Raw genomic sequence first — 15092 nt, forward strand, 5'->3', positions numbered from 1 at the left:
AATGCCCAAACACTTTGCAATGAACACACCTAGGAGGACTCCATTCATACTCCACATAAAGTTTTAGCTTGACAAAACCTTCACCTTCAAGGTCAGGAACCGCTATGACTATCTCCTCCTTAAAATCATTATCGGCCGAGATTTCTACTAACGCTCTAGCATAACTACTCCTTCCCCAAGTATCCAAGCACATGGACGAGGTATACGAATCCAACATCTTCGGATCACCAATAGCCGAAGCTATCATACTCAACCCATCCTCCGTATACGCAGCAATCGGAACATCATGGATTTTAACCCACAATTGCAACTTCTTGACCTCCTTTTTCTCTAATTTTGAAGTGGCTGACCAAATATTAAGAAAAAAAGGCTGACCCCGAATAATCCATGGCCCATCTTTCAGCACATTCATCATCCCGTCTTTATCCGCAAACTTGAAAAAGAAGTATCCATTAGCATTCATCATGGATTTTTGCACTCCATACTTCTTCCAATTTGTCCGCACAAAATAATCCACCACCGGGTACGCAACTCGGTCCCCTAGAAAATAACCAAACAGAGTATTTGCTAGCTTCTCTTGCACTACTCTAACAGAGTCCCGAGGCAGCACCACATCACAACCCTCATGCACATCAGTACTTGCAAGAAACCTGAAGTTTACTTTAGCTGAATTGGCTGCACAAACTGAATCTGCATAAGACATCTGCTTAGGACTTCGGTTCCCCTGGTTGGCTGCACAAACTGAATCTGCACACCCTTGCAATATATCCGAAGTATGATGTGAACTACCAGACGATTTTTCCACACCTTGATCGACCATCGACTTTAGTTTCTCCAAACCTGACCATGGCGTGTATCCCTTACCCGGGGAATCCCAGAAATTCGCTTCCAGATTTCCTAGTCGGATAGGAGCCGAAACTTTCTGGTCACTTTGTGTTGCACTTGTTACACCACTCTTTGGGTTCCCATCAGCATCAAGAAAACGTGCAGCAATTTCAGCAAACGACAAAGACGGCTTCCCATTAGTAGCCTGTTGATTTCCACCCGAGCCACTTAGATCATCCATCAAGTATTCAGCAGTTGGCAAATTGAAAACCCTAGTTGCCGTCAACAAGTATTCAGCAGACAAGGAAATCCGGCTGAAACAAATCAGCGTTGATAAACCCTAGCCGGAACCAACAAGCAATCGATCAAAACCCTAGCCGCCGTCAAGGTTAGAATCGATCAAAAAACCAACCAGAATCCAATCTAAGCCGCCGCAAACCCTAATCGAAAGACAGATTAGAATGATACCGCCGGCAAACCCTAATCCAATTCACACAGAACCGAAAAAGAGAAAAACAGGACCCTAATGCACGAACTTAATCTGATTTCAAACGATTAGAGCCTAAAGAAACAAGTATTGAATCCGTAGACAATAACCAGGATCAATCGAGACCAAGGGATTATTGAAAACGATTAGGGTTGCAAGAAATCTCCAAGGTCGCCCAAGATCGCCCAAGACGATTGGACTTGTGCGAGCCCAATCTTGTATATGATATAACTGTTGAACATGAGGTTGCGTATTTGCCATGATCCGTGTGTGTTTTTCCTATATGCTATCTTATGTGATAATTGTGTGCAATACTTGAGTCAAAACCTGACTTGTGTGGTAACCCTGTTAGGACGTGGTTGACCACCCTTAGTTCAAGAGTCTTTTATTTGTGTATCTGCCGAGCAAACCAAGGTGAGTTCACACTCTTACCAAGGCATGGGATTCCCGGGGTGTTGGGAATGGGATTGATAAGGATAAGATTGAATAGATTCATACGGATATCATTACTAGACTACCATACCATCGTCCTCGGTTGTGCAGGACACGTACGTAAAACCTATGTACACTTATGCTACTCGCTATCCTCGGTTGTGAAGGATACTCACGTAAAACCTGCGTGAACGGATACTCACTACTGCCTCGGTTGTGTCAGGCACTTACGTAAAACCTACGTAAACCCCCACGTACCCTATCCTCGGTTGTGAAGGATACTTACGTAAAACCTGCGTAAACTTGTACGTATTACTGTTCTCGGTTGTGAAGAACACTTATGGTTACGCACAGTCTAGTGGATTAACAACATGGGGAGTCCCCACCAATAGAAACCTATACTGACCCATTAGAGCCACTTGATACTCATGAACTTACTGTTACGCATTTACTTACTGTGAACTCGCTCAACTAGTTGTTGACTCTCTGCTGCATGCCTTGCAGGACCTTAGGTACTTATGGAGCTTGCACAAGGAGGAGCAGGTCGTTGTGGGCAGATGGATTGTGATTACTATTTAAACACTTATGACATGTTTAAACCTTAATACTTGTGTTGGGATTTACATAATTGCTTCCGCTACATTTACTTATGTTGGTTTTGATAAACACCTTTCGTATTGACGGATAACTTTTACTATTTAATTACATGTTCAATATAATTGGTGGCTTGATCCTGGTCATGTCACGCTCCCAAGCGGCGATACTCCGCAGGGGGAATTTGGGGGTGTGACAGGGTTGGCGTAAGATTCTCCAATTAAGGTCGATCATTCGCCAACACATCTGGATTAAATTGGGTGATGGCGCTAATACGCAAGTCTGGTTTGATAAATGGGATGCCGTATGTCCATTGATCCGATACATTACTCCGAGAATGATAACAAATGCAGGTCTTGAGATGGGGGCTACGGTTGCGGATATGCTTCATAACGGGGGGTGGGCTTGGCCGAATTCTTGGGTAGCTAGAGTTCCGGCTTTACAACAACTCGAGAATGTCACGTTAATCCCACAAGTCCAAGATAGGGCTATGTGGCGATCTAGAAGTGGTGAAGATATGGTGTATAGCACGTTTGGGGTGTGGAATGATATTCGTGAAATCCAAAATCCGATTGATTGGGATCGTATAGTCTGGTTTCCACAGGCTATTCCGCGGCATTCGTTTCTTATGTGGCTTATCGTTTGCAAAAAACTTAAAACACAGGATATCATGTGCAACTGGCGGGCATCGTGTAATGCAAATTATAATTTATTGTGTTGCTCCTTATGTACTTTGGGGCCGGACTCTCATGATCACTTGTTTTTTGAGTGTGACTTTGCCTCTCAAGTATGGTATGGGGTTCGTGACAAAGTGGGTATGCAATTGATCGGGAAGAGATGGGACGATATCATGGAGTACCTAAGACAACATGCGGCTTCAAAACATGCTTCTCACATTATTGGTAAACTAGTGGTGGCGGCTTCGGCTTACTTTGTTTGGCAAGAACGTAACAACAGATTGTTCTCGGCTAACAAAAGGAATGTGGCTCAAATTATTGAGGTGGTCCTGATGACGGTTAGAATGAAACTACATACAATGAAGTTTCGAAGAACGAATAGCATTAACCAGATCTTAAGCGAGTGGAGTCTTCCTCGTGAGGTGCTATTAGACCAAGATGATTTTGGCTGAGTTTGATCTCGTGTGTCCGTAGCCATGTGTGGTTACTTGTTTCTCGAGTTTTCGTTGTTTTGATCTATTGTTTGCAGTTAATTGCGTGTTTATTTGTATAACTCTAGTAATGGCATGTCATTCTAGAGAACTGGGGCGATACATTATCCCTCACTTGTTTTAATTTTGTGGAATAAAATTTAACCGGGGTAACCCTTTACCCAAAAAAAAGTAGGCCTGATGGCTTCTGGTATTCGACTTTGACTCTCGCACAAGTCAAACACTTGCTGACGTAAGTCGCGATGAGGGCTTTCATGCTAGGCCACCAATACGTAGTTCTGAGATCGTGGTACATTTTGTCCGAACCTGGATGTACCGAGTAGCGAGACTTGTGTGCTTCATCCATCACAAGTTCTCGTAAACCGCCATATAGTGGGACCCAAATACGCCCCGTCACATAGTAGGCGCCGTCTTCCTTTTGTTCTAATCGCTGCCTTGAGCCGCGTAAGGCTTCAGCCTTGACGTTTCCTAGTTTCAATGCTTCTACCTGAGCGTCTCGTATCTGTGCAGGGAGACTAGACTGAATAGTGAGTTGTAGTGCTCACACGCGTCTTGGCACAGTATCCTTTCGACTGAGAGCGTCAGCCACAACATTGGCTTTGCCTGGATGGTACTTGATAGCGCATTCGTAATCATTAAGTAGCTCGACCCATCGACGTTGCCGCATGTTCAATTCCTTCTGCTTGAAGATATGCTCGAGACTTCTGTGATCAGTGTAGATAGTGCACTTGGTACCGTACAGGTAGTGTCGCCATATCTTAAGCGCGAAAACAACAGCTCCAAGTTCTAAATCATGTGTAGTGTAGTTCCGCTCGTGAACTTTAAGTTGGCACGAAGCGTAAGCAATAACTTTATCCCGTTGCATCAATACACAACCAAGCCCCTGTATCGATGCGTCACAATAGACCACAAAATCGTCTGTGCCCTCTGGCAATGAGAGAATAGGTGCGCTGCATAGTCTGTCCTTTAGGTGTTGAAAAGCGGTTTCTTGAGTATTACCCCAACGGTAGGTGACACCCTTTTGTGTCAGTAGAGTAAGCGGCTGCGCAATCTTTGAGAAGTCTTTGATGAACCGTCTGTAATAACCCGCCAAACCCAAGAATTGGCGTATTTCCGTCGGTGTACGCGGTGCAGGCCAGTTCCTAATCGAGTCTACCTTGGATGGATCAACATGAATCCCATCCTTGTTTACCACATGGCCTAGAAAGTGGACTTCACGAAGCCAGAAGTCGCATTTTGAAAACTTTGCGTACAGTTGTTCCTTTCGAAGAAGTTCCAAGATAAGTCGTAAATGCTGCTTGTGTTCCTCCTGACTCTTAGAGTAGATCAGGATGTCGTCGATGAAGACAATCACAAACTTATCTAGGTAAGGCTTGCACACCATGTTCATAAGATCCATGAAGACTGCCAGTGCGTTTGTTAACCCGAATGGCATGACAAGAAACTCATAGTGGTCGTAGCGAGTTCTGAATGCTGTTTTGGAGACGTCCTCATCCCGGACTCTCAATTGATGGTAGCCTGACCTCAGATCTATCTTTGAGTAGTAGCTTGACCCTTGTAGCTGATCGAATAAATCATCAATACAAGGAAGAGGATAGCGATTCTTCACAGTCACCTTGTTGAGTTCACGGTAATCTATGCACATCCTGAAGGTACCGTCCTTCTTTTTCATGAATAACACTGGAGCTCCCCAAGGCGAAGAGCTAGGACGAATAAAGCCCTTATCCAAGAACTCTTGCAATTGCTTAGACAGTTCTTCCAGTTCGGTTGGAGCTGATCCATACGGTGCGCGAGCTCTAGGTGCTGCTCCAGGATCTAAGTTGATTTGAAATTCGACCTGGCGGTGAGGCGGTAGCCCAGGTAAATCTTCAGGAAACACTTGGGGAAAATCACGTACAACTGGGATATCCTCTAATCTCTTCTCTTTCGTTGATGCATCTGTAACAAGTGCTAGAATGGCAGTGTGACCCTTTCGTAAACATTTCTGAGCCTTCAAAAAGGAGATGATGCCAACCACGGCACCACTCTTGTCGCCTTGAACTTCGAGAGGTTCTTTTCCAGAACGGGGAATACGAACAATCTTCTCCTTGCATAAGATCTCTGCTTGCTGTTGGGACAACCAATCCATCCCAATAACGATGTCGAAACTACCCAGAACTATAGGAATGAGATCGATGGAGAAAGTCTGACCAGCTAAGACGATGTTACAACCCCTGACTACGTGTGTGGCCTCTAAACTTTTGCCGTTGCCTAACTCTACGACATGTTTGGTGTTTAAGGGTGTTGGTGTATGTTTTAACATTTGACTAACTGTTAGAGACACATAACTGGTATCCGCACCCGAATCAAACAATACAGAAACATAAAAGTCGTCGAGAAGAAACTTACCCATAACCACGTTAGGATCATTTCTTGCATCACCCTACCCCAGCACGAACACGCGACCCCTAGCATCATTGCCGTTATTGTTTCCCCCGTTGTTGTTGTTGCCATTGCCCTGATTGTTGTTATTGTTGTTGTTCTGGTTCTGGTTTAACTGGGGGCAGTCACGTTTGAAGTGGCCTTCAGCACCACATTGATAGCATCCTCTGTTGCCTCGCTGCTGTTGTTGCTGCGGGTTTCGTGGAGCAGGTGGTTGTTGTTGCTGATTCTGGTTCGCAGGTCGTGAGCTTCTGCAATCTTTAGCCTCATGACCCATCTTGAGGCACCGCTGACAACGACCCTTGTTGCACTGGCCGTTGTGGTGCTTCTTGCAAGTATTGCACCTTGGAAGGTTTCCTCGATATCCACCCTGTCTTTGATTACCCGAAGCTTGCTGACCAGGGCTCTGGTAGTTATCAGTCTTGCGCTGCTGAACCTGAGACTGAGTTGTAGCTGAACCTTTGCTGGAATCCCGTCCCATTTCCGTTTGTTATCACTGAGAGTAGCGGAAGTAGTAGCATCGGTAGCACTGATACGTTTAGGCAGCCTGTTTTGTTTCACTGCCTGATCTGTGAGGCGATGAGCAAGACGTTGAATATCCTGGATATTATTAAGGTTGGCTGATGTTACGTGGCTTTGAATTTCTGGTGCCAGCCCTTTGAGATACAACTTTATACGCCTGATAGGAGGGTCCACCATAGATGGACACAGAACAGCCAGTTCGTTTGAACTTTTAGTATATGCCTCAATTTCCGACCCAGTCATCTTCAAATGAAAGAACTCCACCTCTAACTTGTGGATGTCGTCACGTGTGCAGTATTACCGTTTAATCAGCTCTTTGAAATTATTCCAAGGGGTGGCATTAGCAGCTGCCAACCCTAAAAGTTGAACTTGCGCATTCCACCAAGTCAGCACGATTCCTTCTAGAGTACCAGTGGCGTACTTCACCCTGCGAGCCTCAGGGCATTCACACATCTCAAACACCGACTCGAGCTTTTTAAACCAATGGAGGAGTCCAACTGCTCCCTCCGTGCCACTGAATGTGCTAGGGCGACGGTCCATGAAATTCTTGAAAGTGCAAACAGGTGGCTGAGCGTGCTGACCTGTTGTGTATATAAGAACAGGACAAGGTTAAACACAAGAGTTGGTTTAGGAGTGTAGGATCTAAAGATCCTAGTGTGAGTTACGACTGCAGGGTATACCTCCTGCTTGTGCGGCTGCAAGTGCCGCAGCAACTTGTTCGTTAATGAGAGCCGTCATCTGGGCTTGTGTCAAGTTAATGCACCCAACGATGATCTTCATAGCAAAGGTAACATAAGTGAGAGAGCGTTCGAGAATAGTGCGATGACAGAAGAGAGTAAGCACACAAGTGTTCTCAAGCAATAATGAATAGTAGGCAATGTAATCTAAGCATACCACGAGCAAACTTCTATGTAATTCTAGCAAGTAGGTAAAGTAAACATGAACAGTAGTACCTAGTATGTTGAGTCTTGCACGTGGAGCGAAGCGTCGTTGTGGATCGTTGAGCGCTGTACTGGTTATAGTCTGGTTTTAATAAAAACGTTTTCCCCATATTAAAAACCAAGTTCTCTATAACCAATGGCTCTGATACCAATCTGTCACACGCCCAAAATCCACTCGCTGAGTATCACCGCTTGGAGGCGTGACATGACCAGGATCAAGCCACCAATCATATTGAACATGTAAGTAATAAGTAAGAGTAAATGTAATTCAACCAAACCAATACGAAAGGTGTTCAAAAACATAAGTGCAATATCAATGTTTAGCGGAAGCATAAAAATAAACCCAACATAAGTATGAATATGTGATGTCAAAATGTTTAATCAAAGCATTCACGATCCTTGTCCACAACGACCGCGCCTCCCCGTGCAAGCTCCATGTATACCTAACGACCTGCAAGGCATGTAACAGAGAGTCAACAACTAGTTGAGCGAGTTCACAGTGGGTTGTTTAGTAATAGTGTTCATTTCGTAAAACGTTTGTTTGTTTAGTAACCCATGTATCGTTTATAATTACATCGCGGCCCTCCAGGCATGTTTGCGAAGATTAGTGGGGGTTTCCTACGTATTGTAGACTAGTTTTATTTGTATCGCGACCCCCAGGCATGTGTGCGAAGTTTAGTATCAGTATCGCGGCCATTCCAGGCATGTGTGCGAAGATCGGTATCAGTATCGCGGCCATTACAGGCATGTGTGCGAAGAGTAGTATTTGTATCGCGGCCATTACAGGCATGTGTGCGAAGAGGAGTGTCAGTATCGCGGCCATTACAGGCATGTGTGCGAAGAGTAGTGGGGGCTTCCCCATGTATCACTAGTCTAGCAGTATCAATAAGTGACCTTTCCCAAATGAGGTCAGTAGTACGTAATTCCCATAACCATGTAAGTACAATCAATCCCATTCCCTACCCCGGGATTCCCATGCCTTAATAAGAGTGTGAACTCACCTTGGTTTGCTCGGTTTGTTATTGTGCTTCTAGTGTAAATTATTGGTTAGGTCCGTTACACACGACCTAAGGTATATTGCACATAAACTCAATGTAAGTGTTTACGTTCAAATAAGGTTTACAATTCCTTGGTGTTCAAACAACTGTGTTCCGTGTGATAATTGTTTATAGATTGACATGACATAGTTTGCACATACATACAGTAACATACAGTAACATAAAGTAAGGGCAGGGTAAGTGTTTTTCATTCAACATTTAACCTGATTCAAGCTCTGAATGTTATTAAACTTGGACCTTTGTGACATTACACGTTAAACTCTGACCTTATGAACCAAACAACAAACTCAGACCTTACAAGCATCAACAAACTCGGACCTGTCAAGCATTAACAAAACTCGGACCATATTGCACAATAAAAAAAAAACTCGGACCATATTGCACAATAAAAAAAAAACTCGGACCATACATCCCTACAAAACTCGGACCAATCCACCACCAATAAAAGTCGGACCGAACACCCCCTTATAAAAGTCGGACCAAACACCCCCTTATAAAAGTCGGACCAAACACCCCCTTATAAAAGTCGGACCATGTATCTCCTACAAAAGTCGGACCTTTCATCATCATAAAGTTCGGACCATGCATCATCCTAAAACTTGGATTTTGTGACTTCACAAAACCCTGACACAAATCTTCGGAAAAACAATCATGCAAAATATTCAAAACTAAATCACAGTTTTCAATGGAACAGTTACAGGTTACGATCAAAACCCTAGTTTTCATTCTTTAGCAAAAGCTGTAACCTAATCAACAATCAACCAATTCTAACATATCAGGCATCCTATTGTCAAGCATTTGATTACACAACTATTCACAAACCATTTCACAATAATCAGGATGATCAATAAACACAGAAACTTTGTTTGGAGAACTAGGGTTTGCATGAATCAAATAACCAATGATTAACAACAAATAATCATTAAACGTTTACCTTAGATTGATTCTAGATGGATTGGGAAATCAAGATTGATGCGAGAGAACTTGTGTAGCCAAGAATGATGAGAGCAATGGTTGTAGAGAGAATGATTTGAACTGCTGTATGATTGGAATTGGTGAGAATGATTAGGGTTGAGAGGTTTTGTTTTATTTTCATTATTAACACTAAACACCCCTAAGTATCATCCTTTACACAAAACACACACACCACATATAATTTACAGTTTCATCACCAAGTTCATGTATTTGTCAAATCATTCGTAAAATAACACATAATTCCAACAATGCTAAATGATTGCATGACAAAATTAACTACGCTAGGTTAAGGCATTAACCTGAAGTTACGGGTTGTCACACAAAGTCTCGCCTTGGAAGGGTGTAGTTCGTTTTGGCAAACGAGGCAAGCTCAATCCGCGGTATGTGGGACCGTTTGAAATCATAGAAAGAATATGCAAGGTGGCCTACAAACTGAACTTACCAGCAGAACTCGGGGGAGTTCACAACGTTTCCGCGTGTCGAATCTGAAGAAGTGTCTGTCAGATGAGACCCTCATAGTTCCTTTGAAAGAGCTCACTATCGACGAACAGTTGCATTTCGTCGAAGAACCAGTTGAAATCACGGATCGGGATGTTAAGTTCCTCAAGCACACCAGAATACCTCTTGTTCGAGTTCGTTGGAACTCCCGTCGTGGCCCGGAGTTTACCTGGGAACGAGAAGACCAAATGAAACTTAAATATCCCCAGTTATTCAAGAACAATGCAACTACTACTTAGGCTGAAGCTACCACAAAATTTCGGGACGAAATTCCAAATCAACGGGGGGGTGATGTGACACCCCAGGAAAACCAGTAAATGATACAACTTAACTAGCTTCCTCAATAACCGCATGCTAAATTTCAGGACGAAATTTCTTTCAAGCTGGGGATAATGTGACAACTCGAGTTTCCAAGATTCTACTTCCGCCTTAAGTGCACGTTAACTGTTTAGTTGTTTGATTGTTGCTTTGTAACTGTACGTTGGATTATATATTGAGAAGTTGTTTGATATGATTACTCCTGTAATGTGATTAAGGTGTTTACATGAATGCTGTTTGAAAACTTAAATTACTTAAACCTTGGAAAGGCCCGACGAAACAAAGTGTTCCGCCATAACCAATATCGACGAAACAGAGTCTGGTTCGTCACCTCCTTCTCGACGAAACAAAGTGTTTCGTCATCCTTGTCACGACGAAACGGGCGTTTCGCCGGCCCATGATTCGCTGAAGCCCATTAAGGGCCCAACACGTTAATTCGAATATTAAAACGTGAAACGATTTCAGTTTCACACCTTACGAACAAAAATCAGAAACCCTAGAGCTCTCTTTCTCTGTTGACGGCAATTACGTGTCCTCGCATCTTTCTCTAATCGATCAAGTTATTACCCTGTTCATCGCGTTTAGTGTTTAACTCTTGTGTGATTGTTGATTTGTTTCATCGTTAACTGTTTGCTTGAAACCATTAGGGATCGATGCTAAATAATGATTTTGTTCATGTTTGGTTGATAATTTGACAATAATAGGATCTATTTTATCGGTTACGATTTCGGTGTATCGAGATTGGATTGTTTATGATGATCAGAATAGGATAATGATAATGTTGATTATGTGACTGTGCTCTCATGTGATGGCTAATTCATATGCTAGATTGTCTAAGGTTAACACATGAATATGCTATGATTGGTAATCCATGATATCGATGAATTTCTGTACGACTGTATGATTGCTGTGTGATGATGACGGCAGTTAGGGTTTCCTGTACGAAACTGATATACGACGTAACTGGTACATACTGGCGAAACACAGGTGGTGGCGAAACAGATGTGTTTCGCCGAAACCAGTCTTGACGAATTGGGAATGACGAAACAGTGTGTTTTTCCGAGGATTTAACGACGAAACAAAGGGTGTTTCGCCGAGGGGAAATAACGACGAAACAGGGTGTTTCGTCGAGTGGGTAAACAGCACAGTAACTTGGTTAGATTCTGTTAAGAGTTAACTGGATTAATTAACTGCCGTTAAATGATGAGCATGACTTGTATGAACTTGATTACGTACCTTGTTTTATTCGTGACTGCTGATTCAACACCACTGTGATTGTATATACATATGTGGACTTCGTGAATATAAACTGATTATGTATACGTGCGTACTTTAGGACTTGACTGATTATTTGCGAGCACATACTCTAGCATACCGAGCAAACCAAGGTGAGTTCACACTCCTACCAAGGCATGGGATTCCCGGGGTTGGGAATGGGATTGTATGATTACTTGTACTTCCATCACTACAGAAATACGTACCACTGACCTCGTTAGGTGTAGGACACCTCTAGATACAACTAGACTAGTAAAACACGGGAAGCCCCCACTAATCTTCGCACACACGCCTAGGAGGCCGCGATACAAAATTAATCTTCGCACACATGCCTAGGGGGCCGTGATACGAATACTAATCTTCGCAAACATGTCTGGGAGACCGCGATACAAATACAAACACAACTAGTCTAGGATACATGGGAAACCCCCACTAATCTTCGCAAACATGTCTGGGAGACCGCGATACGAATTAATACGATACCTGGTACAGAACGAACAAATGATTTACCAAATGAATACTATAACTAAACAACCAACTGTGAACTCGCTCAACTTTGTTGTTGACTCTCTGTTACATGCCTTGCAGGTCGTTCGGTACTCATGGAGCTTGCACAGGGAGGCGCTGTCGTTGTGGACATGGATCGTGGATGCCATGTTAAACCTTTATGACATTACAAACTTATTACTTATGTTGGGTTTTACATTTATGCTTCCGCTAAATATAGAAACTATACTTTTATTTTGGAACACCTTTCATATTGGTTGGTTGAATTACATTTACTATTTACTATTTACATTGTTCAATATGACTGGTGGCTTGATCCTGGTCATGTCACGCCTCCAGGCGGTGATACTCCGCGTGTGGATTTTGGGGGTGTGACATTAGCAGCTGCCAACCCTAACATCTAAACTTGCGCATTCCACCAAGTCAGCGCAATGCCTTCAAGAGTACCAGTGGCCTACTTCACCCTGCGAGCCTCAGGGCATTCACACATCTCAAATACGGACTCGAGCTTTTTAAACCAATGGAGGAGTCCAACTGCTCCTTCAATGCCACTGAATGTGCTAGGACGACAGTCCATGAAAGTCTTGAAAGTGCAAACAGGTTGCTGAGCGTGTTGACCTGTTGTGTATAAGAATCATGACAAGGTTAAACACAAGAGTTGGTTTAGAAGTGTAGGATCTAAAGATCCTAGAGTGGGTTACGACTGCAAGGTATACCTCCTGCTTGTGCGGCTGCAAGTGCCGCAGCAACTTGTTCGTTAATCAGAGCCGTCAACTGGGCTTGAGTCATGTTAATGCATCCAGCCATGATCTTCATATCAAAGGCAACATAAGTGAGAGAGGTTCGCGAAAAAAAAATGCGATGACAGAAGAGAGTAAGCACACAAGTGTTCTCAGACAATAAGTGTTACGTTTATCTAAGCATACCATGAGCAAAGTTCTATGTAATCTAGCAAGTAGGCAATGTAAACATGAACAGTATTACCTATAGTGTTGAGTCTTGCACGTGGAGCAAAGCATCGTTGTGGATCGTTGAGCACTGTACAGGTTATAGTCTAGTTTTAACAAAAACTTTTTCCCCTTACTAAAACCAAGTTCACTATAACCAATGGCTCTGATACCAATCTGTCACACCCCCAAAATCCACACGCGGAGTATCACCGCCTGGAGGCGTGATAGGACCAGGATCAAGCCACCAATCATATTGAACAATGTAAATAGTAAATAGTAAATGTAATTCAATCAACCAATATGAAAGGTGTTCCAAAATAAAAGTATAGTTTCAATGTTTAGCGGAAGCATAAATGCAAAACCCAACATAAGTAATAAGTTTGAAATGTCATAAATGTTTTTTTTTGGGTAAAGGGTTACCCGGTGAATCTATTAAAATGCAATTGCAAATATGTACAAGTAGTGAGGATGAGTTCCACACTAGTTCATATACAGGACATGCCCCATATATGTAAAACAAAAACAAAACCAAAGACCAATAACACCCCATAACCTAGTCTACTATACATCATGACACGACATCTAGTAGACAAATAATGCAAAACCCCAAAACATAATCCTCAACCACCATAAATGTTTAACATGGCATCCACGATCCATGTCCACAACGACTGTGCCTCCCTGTGCAAGCTCCATGAGTACCTAACGACCTGCAAGGCATGTAACAACGGGTCAACAACAAAGTTGAGCGAGTTCACAGTTGGTTGTTTAGTTATAGTACTCGTTTGGTAAATCATTTGTTCGTTCTGCACCAGGTGTCGTATTAATTCGTATCGCGGTCTCCCAGACATGTTTGCGAAGATTAGTGGGGGTTTTGTGGGTTGATTGGGTGCATTCGTATCGTTTAAAAGGTAAGAGCTTTTGGGTTTGCAAAACGCCCTCAAATAGCTGTTGGTCGTGGCGAAAGCTCACTCAGTTGCGGCCTCTAATTAGACATCATATATGGTCAGAAGTGGGTAATGGTGCTAACACTTTAGCCTGGTTCGATAATTGGACCGATTTGGGGCCTCTGGGTGATTTTCTTTCATCTAGAGTTATCACTGATGCTGATTTTAGATTGGAAGATTCGGTGGCTGATGTATTTTCGAATGGTGCTTGGAGATGGCCTACGGCTTGGAGGGATCTTTTTCCTGTTCTTATTCAAACTTGATCAAGTTCTTTTGGATCCCTTGAAAAATGATAGGCTGTTATGGAAGGATGGGAATGATCTTAATGGGTTTTCATCTTCTGGGGTTTGGCACTCGTTGCGACACAAAGAGCCGGAAGTGAATTGGTGTAGTATCGTGTGGTTCGCCCAATGTATTCCGAGGCACGCCTTCATGATGTGGTTGATTATGAAACGTAAGCTCCTTACGCAGGATAAAATTCTGCAATGGGATCTTTCTCGTAGAAAAAACATGAACATGATGTGCTGTTTATTGTGCTTTGAGGATTTCGATTCTCACCCTCACCTGTTCTTTGAATGCAAGTACTCTTCTCAGGTGTGGACTCAAATTCGAGATCGAGGAGGGATGAACTCGGTTTGCCCGAGATGGTCGGAGATTGTTAATTGGCTCTGTGCTCGAGCTTATCATAAGAGGGCTGATACTTATGTTGCTAAGCTTCTTGTTGCGGCTACTGCATACAATATTTGGCTAGAGAGGAATGCAAGGTTGTTTAAAAATCAATTAAGACCTCCGGAGACTGTTAGTGATATTATTATAAAAACAGTGCGATACAAGTTGATGGGAGCAAAACTGAAGGATACCATAAGGGTGCGGAAGGTTCTTGAAGAATGGGATATCCATGCGCATAAAGACGGCGACGATGGGGGCTGATTAGATTTTATGTTGTGTTGGTCGGTTGTTTCTAGAGTTTTAGTCTAGTTGTCGTTCCTTTACTTGGTTGTTTGTTTTGTGTTTTTGGTTTTCGGGTTTACTTTCATGGGGCATGTCTCATGATTGAACTAGTGTAGACTCACTACACTACTTATGTTTTTTTGGTTGTGAATATATAGAATCACCGGGGTAACCCTTTACCCAAAAAAAAAAAGAAGAAGATTAGTGGGGGTTTCCCATGTAT

General features: G+C 43.0%; 2 protein-coding genes across 2 annotated transcripts; both read left to right on the forward strand.

The window, feature by feature from the left end:
• The first annotated feature begins 2675 nt into the window (after positions 1-2675).
• LOC110881960 lies at positions 2676-3467 on the forward strand. The gene has a single exon (XM_022130081.1). The coding sequence runs from the start codon at positions 2676-2678 to the stop codon at positions 3465-3467; it is 792 nt and encodes a 263-aa protein (XP_021985773.1).
• A 10652-nt stretch (positions 3468-14119) lies between these two features.
• Positions 14120-14848, forward strand: LOC110881959. Its single transcript, XM_022130080.1, has one exon. The coding sequence runs from the start codon at positions 14120-14122 to the stop codon at positions 14846-14848; it is 729 nt and encodes a 242-aa protein (XP_021985772.1).
• Positions 14849-15092: the final 244 nt, after the last annotated feature.

This window comes from Helianthus annuus, chromosome 10 (assembly GCF_002127325.2).
Source record: "Helianthus annuus cultivar XRQ/B chromosome 10, HanXRQr2.0-SUNRISE, whole genome shotgun sequence".
In the NCBI taxonomy this organism is placed as follows: Eukaryota; Viridiplantae; Streptophyta; class Magnoliopsida; order Asterales; family Asteraceae; genus Helianthus; species Helianthus annuus.